Raw genomic sequence first — 20,337 nt, 5'->3', positions numbered from 1 at the left:
CAGTCAGACAATTCACAGCAGAACATTCACTGTCTCCCTCATCCCCAGCTTTCATGGGGGCATTTGGCTACTTTAATACCACCAATGGCACTACTGAGGAATGCTTAGCCCAACACTGAGTAACAAGGGAGAAGGAAGCACTAGAGAGTGGGACCCACCTCGACACTTTCCAGAGAGGTTGAGCGCCTCAGTGGGCTTTTCACATTGGCATTTACTTGATGTTCTTGCAAAAACTTGGTTTCAGTCTCAGGATCTTGTAGCTCAGGTCTGGACCGCCGACCATACCACTTGGCTCCATTCACATACTTTGGCTGAACTTCATCTGGGCCAGCTAGGAAGAAAAAAAATCTGGAAACCTGAGAAATATTGGTGGTGGGGGGAGGGGGCACGCAGGGTAATGAGGGTTAAGTGACTTGCCCAGGGTTACACAGCTAGTAAGGAAATATCTTTTTGTTTTTGTTTTTGCAGAGCAATGAGGGTTAAGTGAATTGCCCAGGATCACACAGATAGTAAATGTCAAGTGTCTGAGCCCGATTTTAACTCAGGTCCTTCGGAATCCAAGGCCAGTGCTTTATCCATTGCGCCACCTAGCTGCCCCAGGAAATATTTTTAAAGAAGGAAAAAAAAACCACCTTGGCCCATAGATTCCCAAATAATGCCTCTTTAAAGTCTCTGCTTAGGAAAGTACCAAAATAAAAACAAAAAACCTTCAAAATATGATGTATAGGTTGCTCCCCATGGATCAGCCCATTAGCATGTTGCTGCCTTATCCTATTTTTTTTTTTTAAAGTGAGGCAATTGGGGTTAAGTGACTTGCCCAGGGTCACACAGCTAGTAAGTCTTAAGTGTCTGAGGCCAGATTTGAACTCAGGTACTCCTGACTCCAGGGCCGGTGCTTTATCCACTGAACCACCTAGCTGCCCCCCCTTATCCTATTTTAATAAACTCCTTTTAATTCGAAAGAAGAAGAAAAAGAAGAGGAGGAAACTAGGTGGCTCAGTGGATAAAGCATTGGCCCTGGATTCAGGAGGACCTGAGTTCAAATTCAGCCTCAGACACTTGATGCTTACTAGCTGTGTGATCCTGGGCAAGTCACCTAACCCTCATTGCCCTGCTCCGCCCCTCCCCCCCAATTACATATAACTTTAGAAGTCTCGCAACAGCTTACTAATTTCACTTTACATTTTACATTTTAAAGCTAAATTTTGAGGCTATGAGATCTAGTGAATATAGGTCAGGATTGGCATGAGAAGAGTACTAACATACTACTTAACTCCAACAAATGGTTAAATAAGTGCCTTTGAAACTTAGCAGCAAGTATGTCAGAAAAGAACTCAGGATTTGCTTTGTGGGGTTTCTGGTGACCCCTAGAATCCTGTGTGTCTCTTCCCCTAATTCATTTTGGCTAAAACTGCCAGGGATAGAATTTGTTGTTATTGTTTGATTTGTTCAGTTGGATCCAACTTTTTGTGACCCTCTTTGGAACTTTCTTGGCAAAGATACTGGAGTAGTTTGCCATTTCCTTCTTCAGCTCATTTTACAGATGAGAAAACCGAGGCAAATAGGGTTAATTTACACAGACATATGACTAGTAAGTATCTGAGGTCAGATTTGAACTCAGAAGATGACTCTTCTTGGCTCCAGGCCTAACACTCTACCAACTGCACCACCTAGCTGCCCCGGGTCAGAATTTACTCCAAAACAATTGCAGCAATGATATGGAATGGAGTAGGAACATCAGGAAAGAGGTAAAGCTGTCCATAAAAGAGAAGATGAATTTTAGAGATTTGAGACAACAAGGAAATAATGAGGTAGGGGGAACCTTGAGGGAGATGGAGGAGGGCAGGGTGAAGACTAGGTTAGTAGGAAATCTAAACATGTTTGGTCAAATACTTATCTAGCCTTCCCTATTAGATGGGCGAGATCTGTACAGTCACTAAGTGCTAGAGGTATAAATTTTTTTAAAAATCCAATAGTCCCTGCCCTCAAGGAATGTAATAGGGAAGATATGATAGGAACACAAGTATGACACATGACAGGATCATTATATAAATACAGGAACTAGGTATTACAAGAGGTAAGTAGCAGAACCAGGACTCAATAAGTAAATAAATAGATTAATTAATTAATTGACAGATAAATAAATAGATATATGAATGAATGAATGAATGAGTAAGTAAATAAAAAAGTAAATAAAAGGAAAGAACCAGGATTAAAACTCAGAATCACTGACTCCAGAGCCAGTACTCTTCTGCTATGCCACATTGCCATGCAAAAGGACAAAGAAGAGATCCAGAGGATGTGGAGATGACTTTTTCTTGGGGAATTAGGCAGTGTTTCATGAAGGAGAAAAGATCCTTGAAGAAAGAAACCCATTCCAAAAATTAGAGACATGGAAAGAATGAATTTCAAATATGAGGGACCACCCATTCAAAGTTGAGAGAGGATGGGATGAGAATAGGGAAGAGCTTAGTCTGGTATGGATGGAATAGATGGAATACAGAGTTCTTTAAGAGGATAATATGAGGGGCAGCTAGGTGGCACAGTGGATAAAGCATGGGCCCTGGATTCAGGAAGACATGAGTTCAAATCCAGCCTCAGACACTTAATACTTACTAGCTGTGTGACCCTGGGCAAATCACTTAACCCTCATTGTCCTGCCAAAATAACAAAAAGAAAAACAAAAAAAGAAAAAAATATGAAACAAGACTGATATGCTAGGTTACAGCCATGTTGTAGAAGGCCTTAATTAACAAGCTAAGGCTATGGATTACCTACATGACCTTGGTCAAGTCTTTACCCTGGGTTTTTTTTTTTTCCATTTAATTTTATTTTTTTTAACCCTTGAAGCAACAGGGAACAAATGCAAGAAGGTGACAAGGTCAGGTTATTCAATGGTATCAGACTTTTGGAAGATAAAATTGGATCTGACTTTAGATGCCAGGAAAAAAGAGATGGCTAGCCGATTATTTTGAAGTGTGGTGAAATTCTTCATGCTAATTTAGTTGTAGAAGTTCCTTATATGAGTAAGAGGAATTATAAACAAAAGGAAGTCAGGAATCAAGTGGGAAGCTGAAGGTGTAGGAGGGCCATGAGAAAGAAAACTGAGGACAATTGTTACACAAGGCCCTTGTGAATCACCCAATATACTAGGGAAACAGACTTGTTAGGTAATCTAATCTTGGCAATACATTCGATTTTGTTCCCTAGTAATGAATCTAAATTCATTCCCAAAATTTGAAGTATTAGTACTTCTGCAATTGGAGAATAATCTGTCATCTAAAAATATCACATGGCAAACCAGGGGTTTTTTATGCTTTTCAGTTTCAATTTTCTTCCCTTAATTGTATTTCCTTGCTCCTGTTTAGCTTATTCCCTAGCCTTGACCAGCCTTTCCAGCCAATTATCTTCTTACGATAATGAGTTGCCCAGAAAACCCCACATATTTTCCATAGTATTTCACACTTGATCTCATCAGAATAGTCCAGAAAAATATATAACCTCCCTCTTTCATGACCAGATGTTATTGAAAAATGAGAGGCACCTGGGGTAGTGACAAGTGTTCGACTTAAGAGTTAGAAGATATCGCTTAGGGTGGCTAGGTGGTGCAGTGGATAAAGCACCGGCCCTGGAATCAGGAGTACCTGAGTTCAAATCCGGCCTCAGACACTTAACACTCACTAGCTATGTGACCCTGGGCAAGTCACTTAACCCCAATTGCCTCACCAAAAAAAAAAAAAAAAAAAAAAAGGCAAAAAAACCCCACAACACTTTAGTGTGCATGACCACACAAGAGGACAGAGAAACAAGAAGTCATAGAGAAGGAGGTAATTTTACCATATCCCAATTGTTAGACCATAACAGAATTTTAAATCTGGAAAGGACCACAGAGACATCAAGGCTGCATCCTTCATTTAACATATCTGGAAACCAAGGCTCAGAGAGATAAAGGGGATTCTCTAAGATCATGGAGCAAGTGAGTGTTGTGAATAGCAAAGACAGGACTAGAACTCCAGTTTCAATGTGGAAATATGTTTAACATGATTGTACATATATAACCTGTATCAGACTTGTTGCTGTCTTGGGGAGGAAGGGAGGGAAGGGAGAAAATATCTTGAAAAATATCTTTACATGCAACTGGAAAAAAATAAAATATTCTTAAGATTGACAACGTTTCTTAAGGAATAGGCTAGAAGGGGTGGAAGCTGGGCATGTAAAAAAGTGTTTAAAAGGATGTGATGGGTAAGGGAAGTAAAAGAACAAGGACAAAGTGCAGAACATCTGGTGACAGGTGGGGGTTGGGGAACCAAGCAGTCACAAAAGAAATGAGCAGAAGCACTGGAAAACCAAAGGAAGATGGAACTTTGTGGAGAAAATATACTGCAGTTCTGGGAAGGGAAATCTGGTACATCTTTACCACATGTACACATGAGTTGGGTTTTTTAAAAACCCTAACCTGTGGAAATAAGTTCAAATCAGGCCTAGAGTTAAGCAGGAGTTCAGCAAGAGTACCTTTTTGAATGGGGCCACCGAGTCGAGGGCTGGGAAATTCATCCTCAGCTGGTATGAGAGGTGGAGAGTCAAGCACTGCATTTGAGCCACTTAAGTGTGGATAATTTTGAAAATCTAGACAAACAACAAAAAAAAATTCAAGAACAAGCAAGATTATAATAGTGATAGCAACAAAATCCTCAAGTTTAGGTCTTCCCAACCCTTAAAAATTCTACCATCTCATCAAACTGCCACCCTGTATCTCTTTTCTTTTTCATTACCAAATTCCTAGAAATAGTAGTCTATACTGTCTCTACTTCCTAATAACCCACTTACTTCCCAACCGCTAGCAATTAGACTTCTGACCCCCACAAATTCTATCAATGAACAAGCACTCAAGCACCTACTATGTACCAAGCCCTCTGCTGGGCTCTCGGGATACACAGAAAAGAGTGAAAACAGTCACTCCCCCTAAACGTCTGGGGAAACACATATCCTTGACTGAAACTTCTGTCAAAAGATATATGTGATCTCTTAATCACTATATCTGATGAACTGTTTTCTCAGTCCATGTCGTCCTTGACCTCTGTGTAGCTTTTGGTCTCACTGACTCCAGCCATGTTTCACGTTACTCACAGGCTCTCTTCTCACCAGACATCTGAACCTCACACAGTATTCCTTTTGGCCCTCAAACTTCTGCCCTGCCCCACCCATGCCACCACTCTGTGTCCTCCTTGACTCATTCACTAGAAGGCTCTAGCAGAATATCACCTCCTCCCTCATCATCTTGCTAGCCATGTTGACACCAAGCTTCATACGTCCTGGCTCTCCCTCAAAAGCCAATTTGAATGCTACCTTCTTCAAAAAGCTTTCCATGATCCCCAACACCTTTTACTCTTCCATACTAAACCCTTCCAGGAGGGAAGAGTCAGTGTCTTATCTAAATTTCCAAATATCCAATTATCTGTAATCAGTTACTATAGTAGGATCCTGTCAGAATCAAAGACTCTCAAAGCTGGAAAGGACCTCAGACAACATTTAGTCCTGAACAAGAATCTACCTTATAATTGTACATAGATGCCAAGAATAAGGAGATTAGAATCCTTCTGTATTCTGCTCAGATTGGACCACTGTTGGCATCACATTTCAGGAAGGAAACTGATAAACTGGAGAAAGTCCAAAGGAGTGTATCAAAGATGGAGAAATTAATAGTCAGTGATAGTTAAATATTTATAAAGCACCCACTATGTGCACTGGGGATACAAAAAGAGGCAAAAGTCCCTGACCTCAATGAGCTCAAAATCTAATGGAAGAAGGGCCTCAAGATCATGCCATCTGAATATTCTGTGAAAGAACCGGGGATATTTATCCTTGATAAGGCTCTTACAAGGCTTGGGGCATGATCTCTAATCTTCAAGTATCTGAAAACCTTTCACCTGGACTGAAGATAGGACTTGTTCTGTTTGACCCCACAAAGAAGCGCAATGGGTAGTAGTTACAAAGAGGCAAAATTAGGTTTGAGGTAAGGAAAAACTTCCTTGAGAGGCAGTAGAGGTCCCCTCATTGGAGGTCTTTAAGCAGAAGCTAGAGGACCACTTATTGAGTATGCTGTAGTAAACATTCTTTTTTGGGGTGTGGGTTGGCTTAGACAGCCACTAGAGTCCATTCCAACTCTAAAATTCTATGATCCCTAATGAGGGATCCAGCCTTCACTCGAAGATTCCTAATGATGGTAAACTTACTACTTCCCTAGGCAGCTCACTGCACTTGAGAACATCTCTAATTGTTAGGAAATTTTTCCTTCTATCAAACCTAAGCTTTCCTCTTGCAAGTTCTTTCTATTATTTCCAGTTCTAGCCTTTGTAGCCAAGCAAAACAAGGGAAACCTCTCAGCCAAATGTTAGCCCTTAGAAATAGCAAACATATCCTTCCAAGCCTTCTGCCTGAAACAGCAGAAAGAGAATGAACCCCACTGTAATTTAGCACATATGTTGCAGGAAGAATCACTGTTTCTTTCAATATCAGGGCAGCTTAAAACAGACAGGCTAAGAATTTGCCAAGGCCAGGCAGTTTATCAACAGAGAAATCAGTATTTTGACTTTATGGGTTTCTATTAAGGGCACTCTGCCATGGTGCCTCTCAGAAATCATTTCATATGAATATATATCATTTTACCTCTGAAGCAAATAAACTATAGCCAAGTCCTATAATAAAATAGATCACTATACCCCATATTTGGTTATATTATAAGCTAGATCATCTCCCTCCCACAAATTAATATTTTTATTTTTAAAATTTATTTATTTACTTAAAGTTTTGAGTTCCAAATTCTATCCCTCTCTCATTCTCTCCCTCCCCACCTTTCCCCCTCCTTGAGGTAGTAAGCAATGAGAAATAGGTTATACACCACAAATACATATTAAGACATATAGTATTACTCTAATCTGAACATGGGAAACCCATAAGAATGGCACTATTTGTCCTTTACCAAGACTAGAATCCTTACAGGGTTCTAATTGAATAAACTTAAAATGACTATGTTGTCAACAAAAGAGCCAGCATCTCTCCTCAAGTATTGTGGTGATGAGTGTACCACAAGCTCTGCTGAATAGTCACTTCATATCCATTATTTTATTCAATCCTCACAACAATCCTTTGAAGTACATAGGGGTGAGGAAAATACAGAAGTTATTCCTTGCCTAAAGTCACACAACAGAACTTGTCATGGATAGTTAAGGAAACAGAATGAAGATTTCCTGTACCCCAGGGTGGTGCTCTTTCCTTAAGACACCATACCCTCAAAATGCAACAACAAAGAATGAAAACAAGCCAAAGACAAATGTGGGACACATTCTCACCTGATTCCAAGTAGCTACTATCTTCATCAGAGGTGCTGACATTGATATCTGATGACAGTACAGCCACAAAGCCTTCTTTAAATTCTTCAAAGTTTACCTGGGAAAATTTGAAGAATGGAAAGAAATCTTTTCAGCACCTTAAAGAAACCATTCAGAATCTAATTCTCTTAACGACCTGATGTTCTTTCCTCCATCAGTTTGCATCTGTTGAAAATAGCCCACAGCAATACAGGACATGGCATTTTACATCAAGAACACCACATGTGGGGGGAATTTTTCTTTCTTCTCTTTTCTCTTCAGATTAATCACTTGACTAAAGTTTTAGACCTAGGATGTAAGACTTGAAAAGGAACCCAATGGAAACAGCTAGGTGGGGGAGTGGATAAAGCACTGGCCCTGGATTCAGGAGGACCTGAGTTCAAATTCGGCCTCAGACACTTGACACTTACTAGCTATGTGACCCTGGGCAAATCACTTAACCCTCATTAACCACCCCCCCAAAAAAAGGAACCCAATAGATCTTCTAGTTGAGCCTTCCCTATCCTCATTTTATGGATGACACCGAAGTCCCATAGAGGTGAAGTAGTTTGCCCAGGGACATACAGCCAGTTAGTAGTAGAGCCAAGATTAGAATTCAGGTCTTCTGACTCATAGTTTTGTGCTCTTTGCCCTATACCATCCTGCCTTTTGAATGTCAAATTCAACAGTTCAATATCTGATCAACCAAAAGCTCCCGTGTCTAATAATTTTTCCTTAGAATTTAGATGTATTCATTCATTCTTTTCTTAAACATTTTAAAATTATAAACCTATTAACTGTAAAACATGAGTCATCAGAAAAATATACAAAACAAAGAATAAAAGAACTTAGTAGAACCAAAGAAATTAGCAAACAAAAGGTATGTTGTTCTGTGTCGCCTTCTTTGCTTTCATTTTCTTTTCATATATCTCTATTAGTAGTCAACATGTTCTGCTTATCTCACTTTCTATCATTTCATTTGTCTTTCCATTATTCCTTATTTTTTCATATTTATTTTTATGGGGCTAAAATAATATATTATTTCATTAACAATCATTTTATTACCCCAAGGAGGAGCTTCCTCCCAGGGCCTGATTCTCCTGATTGGTGATTGCCTCTACCAGACCACCATTTTAGGGAAGTTCCCACCATGCTTCCTTTCAATGCCTCCTTTCTCACCATCCCCTTCACAGCCTCTTCATCAACAGGCTTGCCTAATGCTTTTGCATACATTTTTTTACCTACTACTTCTACCTCCCTTTTCCCTTCACTGCCTTCTAGACACCATGAATCATAATCAAATCAACTTTACTGTTACTCCTGGCTTGAATGTATAAATCTACTTCACCTGAGACTGGAAGTAGAAAAACTAAAAGGGGAGGATTTAAATATTATCTCTATGCATATAATTCTCAGATCCAGTTGGCCAGCCCTAACCTCTTTCTTGATGACCTCCAGTCTCAAATCTCCAACTGCTTATTGGACATCTTGAACTGGATATCCAACAGTTATCTTAAACTTAAAATTTAACTCATTATCTTCCCTCTTTTCTCAAACCCTCCCCTCTTCTGAAATCATCCCCTGTTTTTGTTGAGGGCACCATCTTACCAGTCACTCAAGCGCAGAATCTCCTGTCATCCTTGACTTCTCACTTTCTCTTGCCTTCCCCCATCAGTCAATCATTCAGTCAATAAAAATATATTAAGCACCTACTATGTGCCAGGTACTGTGCTGAATTCTGGGGATACGATACAAAAAAGAAAGACAGTCCCTACCCTCGAAAAATTTACAATCTAAGGGGGGGAAGAAAACACACAAAAGGAAGCTGAAAACAGAGAGGATTTCCCACCTTCCCTGTCCAGTCCATAGGAATGCAATAATGGGAAATGAAGAGATGGATGGCTAGAAACCCTCTTTAATAGAACCTTTAGGAAGAGTCCTTTCCTCCACCCTCCAGCTCTCCAAACAGAGGGGAGGAGAGGGTAATAAGAGTATTGATGATTTATGAGTATCAAGACTGATTTACTCTTCTGGGATGATAAATTTCCTAATGATGAGATTCCCTGGGGTCTTAGCCAATCTATTGCTAAGTCTTACAGATCAGAGAATTGTGGCCACAAACCAGATTAAAATGTAATTGGGGGGCAGCTAGGTGGTGCAGTAGATAGAGCACCGGCCCTGGAGTCAGGAGTACCTGAGTTCAAATCCGGCCTCAGACACTTAACACTTATTAGCTGTGTGACCCTGGGCAAGTCACTTAACCCCAATTGCCTCACTAAAAAAAAAAAAGTAATGGGGAAATATTTCTTTATATTTTTTCCAATGTAAAAATATTTTTTTACATTTTTTAAAAATTCTGAGTTCCAAATTCTCTCTCTCCCCTCTCCTTGAAAAGGCAAGCAATTTTATATTGATTATACATGTGCAGCTTCATAAAATTTCTATATTAGCCATGTTGCAAAAGAAAACAGACCAAAAGAAAGAAAAGACCAAGAAAAATAAAGTTTAAAAAAATGCTTTGATCTGTATTCAGACTATCAGTTTTTTCTCTGGAGGTGGATAGTCCTTCAGAATTGTCTTGAATCACTTCATTGCTGAGAATAGTTAAATTGATTACAGTTGGGCATTATATAATATTGCTGTTACTGTGTACAATGTTTTCCTATTTCTGCTCACTTCACTTTACATCAGTTCATATAAGGCTTTTCAGGTTTTTCAGAAACCATCCTGCTCATCATTTCTTATAGTACAACAGTATTCCATCACAATCATATACCACAATTTGTTCAACCATTCCCCAATTGATGGGCATCCCTTCAATTTCCAATTCTTTGTCACCACAAAAAAAGCTGCTATAAATATTTTTGTACACATAGAACTTTTTCCTTTAAAAAAAAAATTCTTTGGGATACAGGCCTCTAGTGGCATTGCTGGGTTAAAGGTTACACGCAACTTTATATCCCTTTAGTCATAGTTACAAAATTGTTCTCCAGAATGGTTGGATCAGTTCACAACTCCACCAACAGTGCATTACTATCCAAATGCAAAGTATTTAGTAAAATAAATAAAAATACAATAGAATGTAGATGATGTTAATAAGTGGGTTAATAAGTCAATATATGACCTGCATGGATCCTTGCGTATGGTTTAGTGGCCCCCATTTCTATTTGAGTTTGACACCATTGCTATAGATTCTACAATTTCATATATGCTCTTCCTTTTTTCTCTCTGACCCTGACACCACTCTGTTGGGGGCCTTTATCACACCACATCTGGACTACTGTAATAGCCTTGTTTGGTTTCTCTACCTCAAGTCTCACACCACTCCAGTCCATCCTCTTCTCAGCTATCAAAAGTTATAAAGTCTGGGGGCAGCTAGGTGGCACAGTGAATAAAGCACTGGCCCTGGATTCAGGAGGACCTGAGTTCAAATACAGCCTCAGACACTTGACACACTTATTAGCTGTGTGACCTTGGCAAGTCACTTAACCCTCATTGTCCCAAAAAAGAAATAATTTTTTAAAAAAAGTTATAAAGTCTGATCATGTCACCCCCTCTATTCAATAAACTCTAGTGAATCCCTATTTTTTCTAGGATCAAATATAAAATCCTTTGTTGGCCTTTAAAATTCTTTATAACTTACCCCCTTTCTACCTTTCTAGTCTTCTTGTACCTTATACCCCTCTATGTACTGTGCAATCTAGTAACAATGACCTTGCCATTCCTCCATTCATTTTCACTGGCAGTTCCCCAAGACTGCAGTTCTCTCCCTCTCATTTTACCTCCTGCCATCCCTCATTTCCTTCAAGTTTTATCTAAAATTCCACGTTTTATAAGAAGCTTTTCCCAGTCCCCCTCAATACTAGTGCCTTCCCTCTGAGATCATCTCCAATTTATCTTGCATGTATCTTGTTCATACATAGTTGTTTACATATTGTCTTCTCCATTATATTGTGAGCTCTCTAATGTCAAAGACCCTTTTACCTTTCTTTGTATACCTAGTGCTTGGCACATAATAAGTCTTTAATAGATGTTTGTTGACGACTTCCCAAGAAGCAGAGAAAGTTCCATCAAGAGGTTATGTGACCCTGAAATAGGGTAGTGTGGATGGGAAAAAGGAAGACAAATGTGAAAAATGTTGCAGCAATACATGACTAGCAAGACTTAGAAAACACTTGGATATTGAGATAAGGAATAATATCAGGGTTGCAAAACTGGGTAATCAGAAGAAGGGTGATGCCCTAAAAAATAGAGATGCTTGAAGAGGGAGGAGGAATGATAATAAGTTTGGCTTGGGAAATATTGTGTTTGAGATGCCAAAAGGGCATTCAGGTGGAGATGTGTATCAAGAAATTGGTTACATGGGAGTGGAGCTCAATGGTAGAGCTTAGAAACTCATTGGTATATTGGGACTCATAGGTATAAAGAAAACTATTGAACCTGTGGGAACTGATCAGATTATTTAAAGAGGCTAGAGACAGAACTCAGGACAGAGCTTTGAAGTATGCTTCAGCAAATAACACTAAGGAGGAACAGTAAGCAGGTGAACCAAAAGAAATCAGAGAAATGAAAAGGAGGAGAGAGTATCCAGTAAAAGGGAGTTATCAACAATATACAGAGGATAAAGAAGGTAACCAACAATGAATATAGCAGTTAAGAGTTCTTGATTACCACTCTCCTGAAACTGTTCTCTCTCAAAGGTTAAGTCAAAATTCAGGTTATAAGGGGTTGAGTAATGTGGATGGTAAGGAAATGGAGGCAATGACTATAGAGATTTGTATTACTATTACAGAGATTTGGAAGTGTTTGTAGGCAGCAAGGAAAGCTTTATAATAACATCATATTTGGTTAAGTCTAGGAACATAACTCCCTTTTTATATATTGTACCTTTCAGGTTGAGATTTTTCACATAGCCATGCACCTAACAGTACCCAGCACACTGCAGGTGCTCAGTAAACAGTTGCTGAATGAAACTTAATTGGACTGAATTAGGGAACCAGATTCCAAACCATATCATAGGAGAATTAGTTGTAGGCACAAAGATATAACATGACTTAAAAAAGTAAAAATATTCCCTGCCTTCAAGCTGTTTACATTCTAATGGGGGAACATGGTATATTATATAGGCACATATAAGAGCCATACAAAATAGATCCAAGGTAATTTTAGAGGGAGGAATTAGCAGCTGGAGGAACAAGGAATCTGACCTGAAGATGGTGGTGCTTTAGCTGAGTCCAGAAGGAATCCAGGGAGGCTAAAAGGCAGAGGTGAGAAGGAAGAACATTCCAGGTATGGAAGACAGCTGATAGAAAAGGGAGTATCATGTGTGAGGAAGAGCAAGCAAGATAGTATGGCTAGGGGGCAGCTAGGTGGAGCAGTGGATAAAGCACTAGCCCTGTATTCAGGAAGACCTGAGTTCAAATCCAGCCTCAGACACTCACTAGCTGTGTGACCTTGGGCAAGTCATTTAACCCTCATTGCTCTGGGGAAAAAAATTTTAAGAGTATGGCTAGACTATAGCATGTAGAGAAATAACACGTAAGAAGAAGAAAGGACCAGGTTGTGATAAAGTTTATATGCCAAACATAGCAGTTTTCATGTAGTCCTTAAGGGAGTAGGGAGTCACTGGAGTTTATTGAGTGGAAGAGGTAATGAATCTGATTTCACTGACATTGGGCACTCTCAGATGAAGGAACTCCTTCCACCAGAGTATGTCAGCACTGCAACTTCGAGAGTTGCCTAGAGTGGTATCAAAGTCAAAGAGAAACTGGAGCCATCATTCATTCATCCTTTGTCCTTCAGGATCATGACATCAGGAATTGCAGTGAATTGGATTTAGATGAGGGAGGGCTGTGCAAAGTCACCTGTCTCACTCTGTCCTCCAGAGTCATCTGGGTCCAGTAGCAAGACATAGGTCAGGATGACTTGTGAGATGGCCCAGGATGCAGTGGGAGACCTTGGCCTTTTAAGCTAAGGCTTTTCCCAGGTCCTAGTTTGACTGAGGCAAAATCCATTCAGTGATTAAGGCTAGGCAAGGGCAGCCTTAATTTAATTAAGGTGGTGTAGTGGATAGAGCACTGGCTCTGAAGTTGGGAGGACCTGAGTTCAAATCTTATCTCGGACACTTACTAGCTGTATAACCCTGGGCAAGTCACTTAAACCCAACATCCGAGGCCATCTCCAGTCATCCTGATCTATATCTTGCCACTGTTCTCTAGGAGGAGAGAGTGAGGCTTGTGACTTTGTACAATCCTACATCACTTACATCCAATTGACTGCAAGTCATAATATTACCTCCCAATATTATGATCCTCTCCAGAGCAAAAGACAAACAACAAGGCTAGGCAAGAAATGAAGCAAAGAATGGCCTTTTACCTAATCAAAATAAAATCAGTCTGAGAGGGGAAGACCCTTAGGGTTTCTGGCCAAAACAGAAACAAATGCTATTTATATTCAGAGCCACTGAAGCCAAAACTAGGACCAAGTGAGGCTTGGGCTAGGACCTACAGCTGGCCAATCAAAGGGAGAGTGGTTTGGGTTTAAGGTGTGGTCCTTAAAAAAGAAGTCTAGCCAGTAAACCCCAAGATATCTCATGATGTTTCAGGGATCAAAATTTATATTCCTATATGGGCAGAGTACCCCTAGGTAAGAGTATGATTCCCTATGTCGACAGAGGGAGAGGATGGAGGATAGGAAGGAGAGAAGGAGGGAGGGAAAGAGGGAAGGAAGGAAAGGAGGGAGTGAGGGAGGGAAGGAGGGAGGAAGGAAGGAAGGGAGGCAGGCAGGCAGGCAGGAAAATGTTATGTAACCTATTTCATATACCTATATATCCAGGGTCATGAGTGAAAAAAGTTTAAGAAGTTTAAGGAAGGAAGAAGCTGTGTCTATGAATAAGGATCCTTGTGGGTTGCATATGTATACATATACATATACACATATATATATACATTTACATACATACACACACAGAGAAGCTTAAAAAAACAAGGTATACCTCTATATATACATACCTCATTTTTTTGAGCTTTGCTTAAATGTCTTTCATGGATAATATGATAGTTGGTTTTTTTTTTTACAAATTGTAAGTTAGTAGCAACCCTGCATCAAGCAAGTCTATTGGTGCCATTTTTTTTAATAGCATGTGTTCACATTGTGTCTCTGTCTCACATTTTGGTAATTCTTGCAATATTTCAAACTTTTTTCATTATTATTATATTTGTTGTGGTAATCCATGATTGATCTGTGATTGATGCTACTATTGTAATTGTTTTGGGGTGCCACAAACTGTGCCCATATAAGATGGCGAACTCAATTGATAAATATGTGTGTTTTGTCTACTCCACCAAAGGGCTGTTCCCCATCTATCTCTTTTCCTCTCCTCAAATCTCCCTACTCCCTGAGACACAAAAATACTGAAATTAGGCTATTTAATAACCTTACAATGGCTTCTAAGTGTTCAAGTGAAAGGAAGAGTCAACTGATATGCCAACTTGATTGTTGTCTTGTTTAAAGAAATTGCCACAATTATCCCAACTTTCAGCAATCACCACCCTGATCAGTCAGCAGCCATTAACATTGAGGAGAGACCCTCCACCAGCAAAAAAGATTATGACTCACTGAAGGCTCAGATGGTTAGCATTTCTTAGCAATAAAAATTAAGGTATATACATTCTTTTTAAAAACATAGTACTAAAAAAATTTTTTAAAAATTAAAAAACAAAAAAAAAACATAGTACTTTTGGGGGCAGCTAGGTGGCGCAGTGGATAAAGCACTGTCCCTGGATTCAGGAGGACCTGAGTTCAAATCCAGCCTCCGACACTTGACACTTACTAGCCGTGTGACCCTGGGCAAGTCACTTAACCCCCATTGCCCGTAAAAACAAAAAAAACAAACAAAAAAACCCCATAATACTATTGCACACTTAATAGACTACAATATATTGTAAACATTAGTTTTATATCCACTGGAAAACAAAAAAAAAAAATCCATGTGACACAGTTTATTGTGATATTCATTCTCTTGCGGTGGTATGGAACCAAATCTGCAATATCTCTGAGGCATGCTTGTACATGCTGATATAAATAAATATAAATATAAATATCTACATCTTATTGTATTTTTGTTTATTTGTCATTTTGTTAAATATTTCTGTTGTGGGCCACATATGCCCCACCAGCTGTGGCCCACCACCTCTGGCCTAGAGCACTGAGAAGTTATATGATTTGGCCAAGGTCACACAGGTATCATGTGTCAAAGATAGGATTTAAATCTATAGATTTTCCTTGCTTTGAGGAGGACTTTTCTATACCTAAGCTTCTTAACCTGTGGGTCGTGACCCCATGTTACCAATAAAAAGTTATGTATATCTATTTTATATACCAATATACCTGGGGTCACAAGTGGAAAAAGTTTAAGAAGCCCTGCTCTATACCATGCTGCCTATCTAAGAAAATGACAACATAGAGCTTTGGAAGGATAAATTAATATCACTGAGGAAGAACTGAAAGATAACAAAGAGGGAAGCAGAGACAAGTTGATCTCTGAGAAGACACTTCCTGTAATTCATGACAAAGAGCACATACTCTCAAAAGAATGAGAGATACTGGACAGATGAATATACTTCATTGGGACATAGTCAGGTGTATCAGTGAAAAATGAATCCTTGAGCAACCAAATAACAAACCGAGCACACGGAGCCAATATCCTGCCTGAGATATTTATTAGCTGTGATAGTGGGCGAGTCATATAACCTCTCATTTCTGAAATGTATTTCTACCTTACAGGGTTCCTAACGGAAAGTGTTTTGCAAACCTTAAAGTGCTATATAAATGTATTCTTATTTGAAGGTTTTCATCCTGACACAGTATTTCCCCTGTATTCAGGAAAATTTCTCCTGCCTCCATTACATCTTCATCAATCCATCAGTCAGTTCTCAATTTCTTTACCTTGGTATTCCTTTAATCAGCTCCTCTCCAATTTTATTAATAAAACAAACTTGTTCTTAGACTGTGAAATAAATTATCTGTGGCTGTAAGAAGAGAATGAGGGTTTGGGGAACACCTACAATTCTACCAAAAGAAGGAATGTTGATCACAAAAAGTTAGACTTCTATCTTTGCTTCATGTTTGACACCTTTAATCCTATTCTATTTATGTTAGAAGAAACTTCCAGGCCACCATTTTTGCAATGGTGGTATTTGTTACCAGAAAACTGTCTTCCATAACTCAGATCACATGATAAAAGTGTAGAAATCTCTATTATACTTAGGTATTGTTCTGCCTTATCAATGTTTCTATTTCAACAAATGCTTTATTTATACCAGAGACTTGGTTACTCTAATTCTTACTATTTTATTAGATGTATGTCCATAAAGTGAAGGGATGGTAGGGAAGTAAACAGAAAGAGTCAGTGTTCTCTCCTTCCTCATCTCTCATACTACTTTGCTTAGATCTTACATAGTATACTTAGAGGGGCAGCTAGATGGCGCAGTGGATAGAGCACCAGCCCTGGAGTCAGGAGTACCTGAGTTCAAATCCGGCCTCAGACACTTAACACTTACTAGCTGTGTGACCCTGGGCAAGTCACTTAACCCCAATTGCCTCACTAAAACAAAAAAACAAAAACAAAAACATAGTATACTTAGGATACTTTCAATAAATATGACATAGTCTTTACAAAACTACGTTCATTATGGTTATGGATTGTGGGGGGGGGGGGTTGATACTAGCTGTCTACCCTATACATTTGGTAGCAAGAACCAAAGCTCTGTACTCTTCAAAAAAGAACCACTCTCATAGATAAGAAGAGTAACTACACTCTACCCCAAGCCATAATATTAAAGTGAAGGAAAGACTTATCAGAGATAATTATCATCTAAAAAAAAAAAGTTGATATGTCCAAAGAGCTATAAAATTGTGCATATCCTTTGATCTGGCAATACAATTGCTAGGTTTATATCCCAAAGACATCCAAAAAAAGAGAAAAGCACCTAAATTGTACAAAAATATTAATAACAGAGGTTCCTAAGAATTGGAAATCAAAGGGATGTCCATCAATTGGGCTAAACAAGAGGTGGTATATTATTGTAATGGAATAGTATTGTGCTATAAGAAATTAAAAGTAGGATGATTTCAGAAAAACCTGGAAAGACTTACATGAACTGATGCATAGTGAAGTGAACAGAACCAGGAAAATGTTGTACACAGTAATAGCAATATTGTTTAATGAAGAACTGTGAATGACTTAACTGTTCTCAGCAATACAATGATCCAAAACAAACCCAAAGGACTAATGATGAATTATACTATCCACCTCCAAAGAAAGAACTGATATTGAACACAGACTGAAGCATAGTATTTTTTACTTTTTTCTTTTATTTTTTTCTCTGAGTCTTATAGAAAATTACTAATATGGAAATGTTTTACATAATTGCACAACTGTAAGTTATATCTCATTGCTTACCAGGTGGCAAGGAGGGGAAGGAGAAAAGGATAGAATTTGGAACTCAAAACTTTAAATAAAAATGTTTTATCAAAATTTAAAAAGTTGATTTGGATAATGCACTGCCATTAAATATCTCCAACTGGATGTCCAGTAAGCATCTTAAACTCAACACTTCAAAATTGAAATCTTTCTCTTTCCTCAAAAGCCTAATTAATCCTACTTATAATTTCTCCATTTCTATTTATGACACTTCCATTTTCCCAGTCACTTAAGATACAAACTTTAGAACCACTTTTGACTATCCCTTCCCCACCACCCATTCAATCAGCTGCCAAGTCTTCCAGATTCTCTCTTCACAATATCTCTTCAACCTGTTCTTTTTCTTTTCCACAGCCACAATAATTCACACCCTCATAACTTCTTGACTATACTACAACAATGCCTTCTATTAAAAGGTGTCTCAAAAGTGGAATGGGCTGCCTTTGGAAGTAATAGGTTTCTCATCATCAGAGTTCTTCAAGCAGAGGATAAAAGACCATTTGTCTCTGCCCAAATAGGATTCTGCAATCTGCAGTGTGGGCAGAATGATCAGAATTCAAAGGGAATCCATATTTCTGGCTTAAGGCACAGTGTTGGATCCCAACTGCTTGAGGATTCTTCTAGTCAACTGCTGAGCCTTCTGAATTCGTATTGGACTGATTAGCCACAGTTGAATACATTGTACCATGACAATGTCATGAGGTCATTGGTCCTCTTCAAGTACGAGAAACAATCAAGAATGATAGTTCAACAGCATCTTAGCTAGAGGGGACTCAGTCTTAATCTGACCTGCTATGAATAAATTTTTTATTTGTGGTTGGGCCACACCAACACAATAAAAAATCACATTTTTACCTAAATTAATTTTTAGCTTTAGTGCTATACACATCAAACTATGTAAATAGAACTATTAAACACTTTGGTCTCCTGGATACTATTTCCTCTCTGGGTTTACATGACACTACTCTTTCTTGGCTCTTCCAAGTTATCAGTGATCTCTTAATTCAAATCTTTTCTCAGTTTCTTATCCTTCTCAACCTCTCTGCAACATTTGAAACTGTTGATCAATTCCTCTTTGCATGCTATCCCCTCTCCCCCATAAGACTGTGAGCCCTTTGAGATTTATCTTTCTTTGTATCTCTAGTATTTGACAGTGCCTGACATATAGTAGATACTTAATGTTTACTGAAAGGCTTCAATAGTGAAGATACAATGGGTTTGGAATCAGAGGACCTAGGATTTGAGTCCTATTATCACCACTTAATGTGTGTCCTTAGGCAAGTAACTTCACTTCCCTGAATCCATTTCTTCCACTATAAGATGACACTAATAACATTTTCAAGACCTACTTCATGAACTCTGAGGATCAAAGAAGATGCTGAATGTAAGATCATTTATAAACCAGAAAGTGCTATATAAATGTTGGCTAGGATTGTTTCTGTGACCCTTCTCACGTAAGACATAGTCTTCAACCATACATGATCATCATTTAGCAAATCACTTATAAAATAATAATGTCAGATTAAATACAAACCCTGGCAAAGTGGTCATTCCCAAGAAGTGTCTGCAAAAGAAGAGTCAGCTGTCTTTCCAGATGAAGCTTCTGGCACAGCTCTGTCAGCTCCTCTTTGCCCAGATATCCCGTACCAGTTATATCACAACTGCTGTAGACTTCCTTGAGCTGGGACACATATTTGTTCTCTTCTTCCTCGTCCATCCCATAGCACCCTACATGTGTCAATGGGAAGAAAATAAAAAAGTAGTACATTTAGACAAATTGCTACACTCTCCCCCTTCTGTATCTCACACACACACAATTAGCCAACAACTTTTCAACTCATCAGACACTGATATAAAGCTATGCAGAGAAGTCCTCATTAGGGTTACAAAGATAAAAATTCTGTTCCCCTGTGACAAAAGAAATCAGAAGAACACTGTTGTGGCCCTAGGAACTGGAATAGGAATGCAAAATCCATAGGAACATAGATCTAAAGTTGGAAGGGAACTTTAAAATCATTTAATCCAACCCTCTTATTTTACAAATGAGGAAACTTGAGGCCCAGAAAGGTAAAGTGACTTAAACCAGGGTCACAGAGTAAGGAGCAGAGCCAGAATTCAAACCCATACCTTCTGACTACAAAAACTAGTACTCTTTCACTATGTCTTACTCATTATTCTATTGTAAAACAATAAGGTTGATAATGTTTACTAGAACATCTTTCAAAAGAGTGAGGTGTATCAAATAGATAAACCAGAATAATCTATGGGGAAGAAATATTTTAGATCTCTCTCACATTTGGAAAATTTACATAATTTTTGCCTGCCTATCCCACTGGAACCTAACACTCAATATGTTCAAAGCTGAAATTATCATTCTTTCTAATAATTACTCTGCTCTCCAAACTTCCTTATTATTATTTTTTTGGATGGCATTACTATTCTATCAGGAACTCAGGTTCCTAATCTCAGAGTCATACTTGTCTATTG

General features: G+C 38.7%; 1 protein-coding gene across 1 annotated transcript in view; it reads right to left on the bottom strand.

The window, feature by feature from the left end:
* Positions 1-20,337, bottom strand: part of NINL (ninein like) — a 186,097-nt gene that overhangs the window by 106,663 nt on the left and 59,097 nt on the right. Inside the window, 4 exon segments of the mRNA XM_043989359.1 lie at positions 159-331; positions 4,513-4,626; positions 7,350-7,446; positions 19,385-19,578. Of these exon segments, the coding sequence (XP_043845294.1) occupies positions 159-331; positions 4,513-4,626; positions 7,350-7,446; positions 19,385-19,567 (567 nt within the window). The 5' untranslated portion in view covers positions 19,568-19,578.

This window comes from Dromiciops gliroides, chromosome 2 (genome assembly GCF_019393635.1).
Source record: "Dromiciops gliroides isolate mDroGli1 chromosome 2, mDroGli1.pri, whole genome shotgun sequence".
In the NCBI taxonomy this organism is placed as follows: Eukaryota; Metazoa; Chordata; class Mammalia; order Microbiotheria; family Microbiotheriidae; genus Dromiciops; species Dromiciops gliroides.
This window is presented reverse-complemented; position numbering and strand designations above follow the sequence as displayed.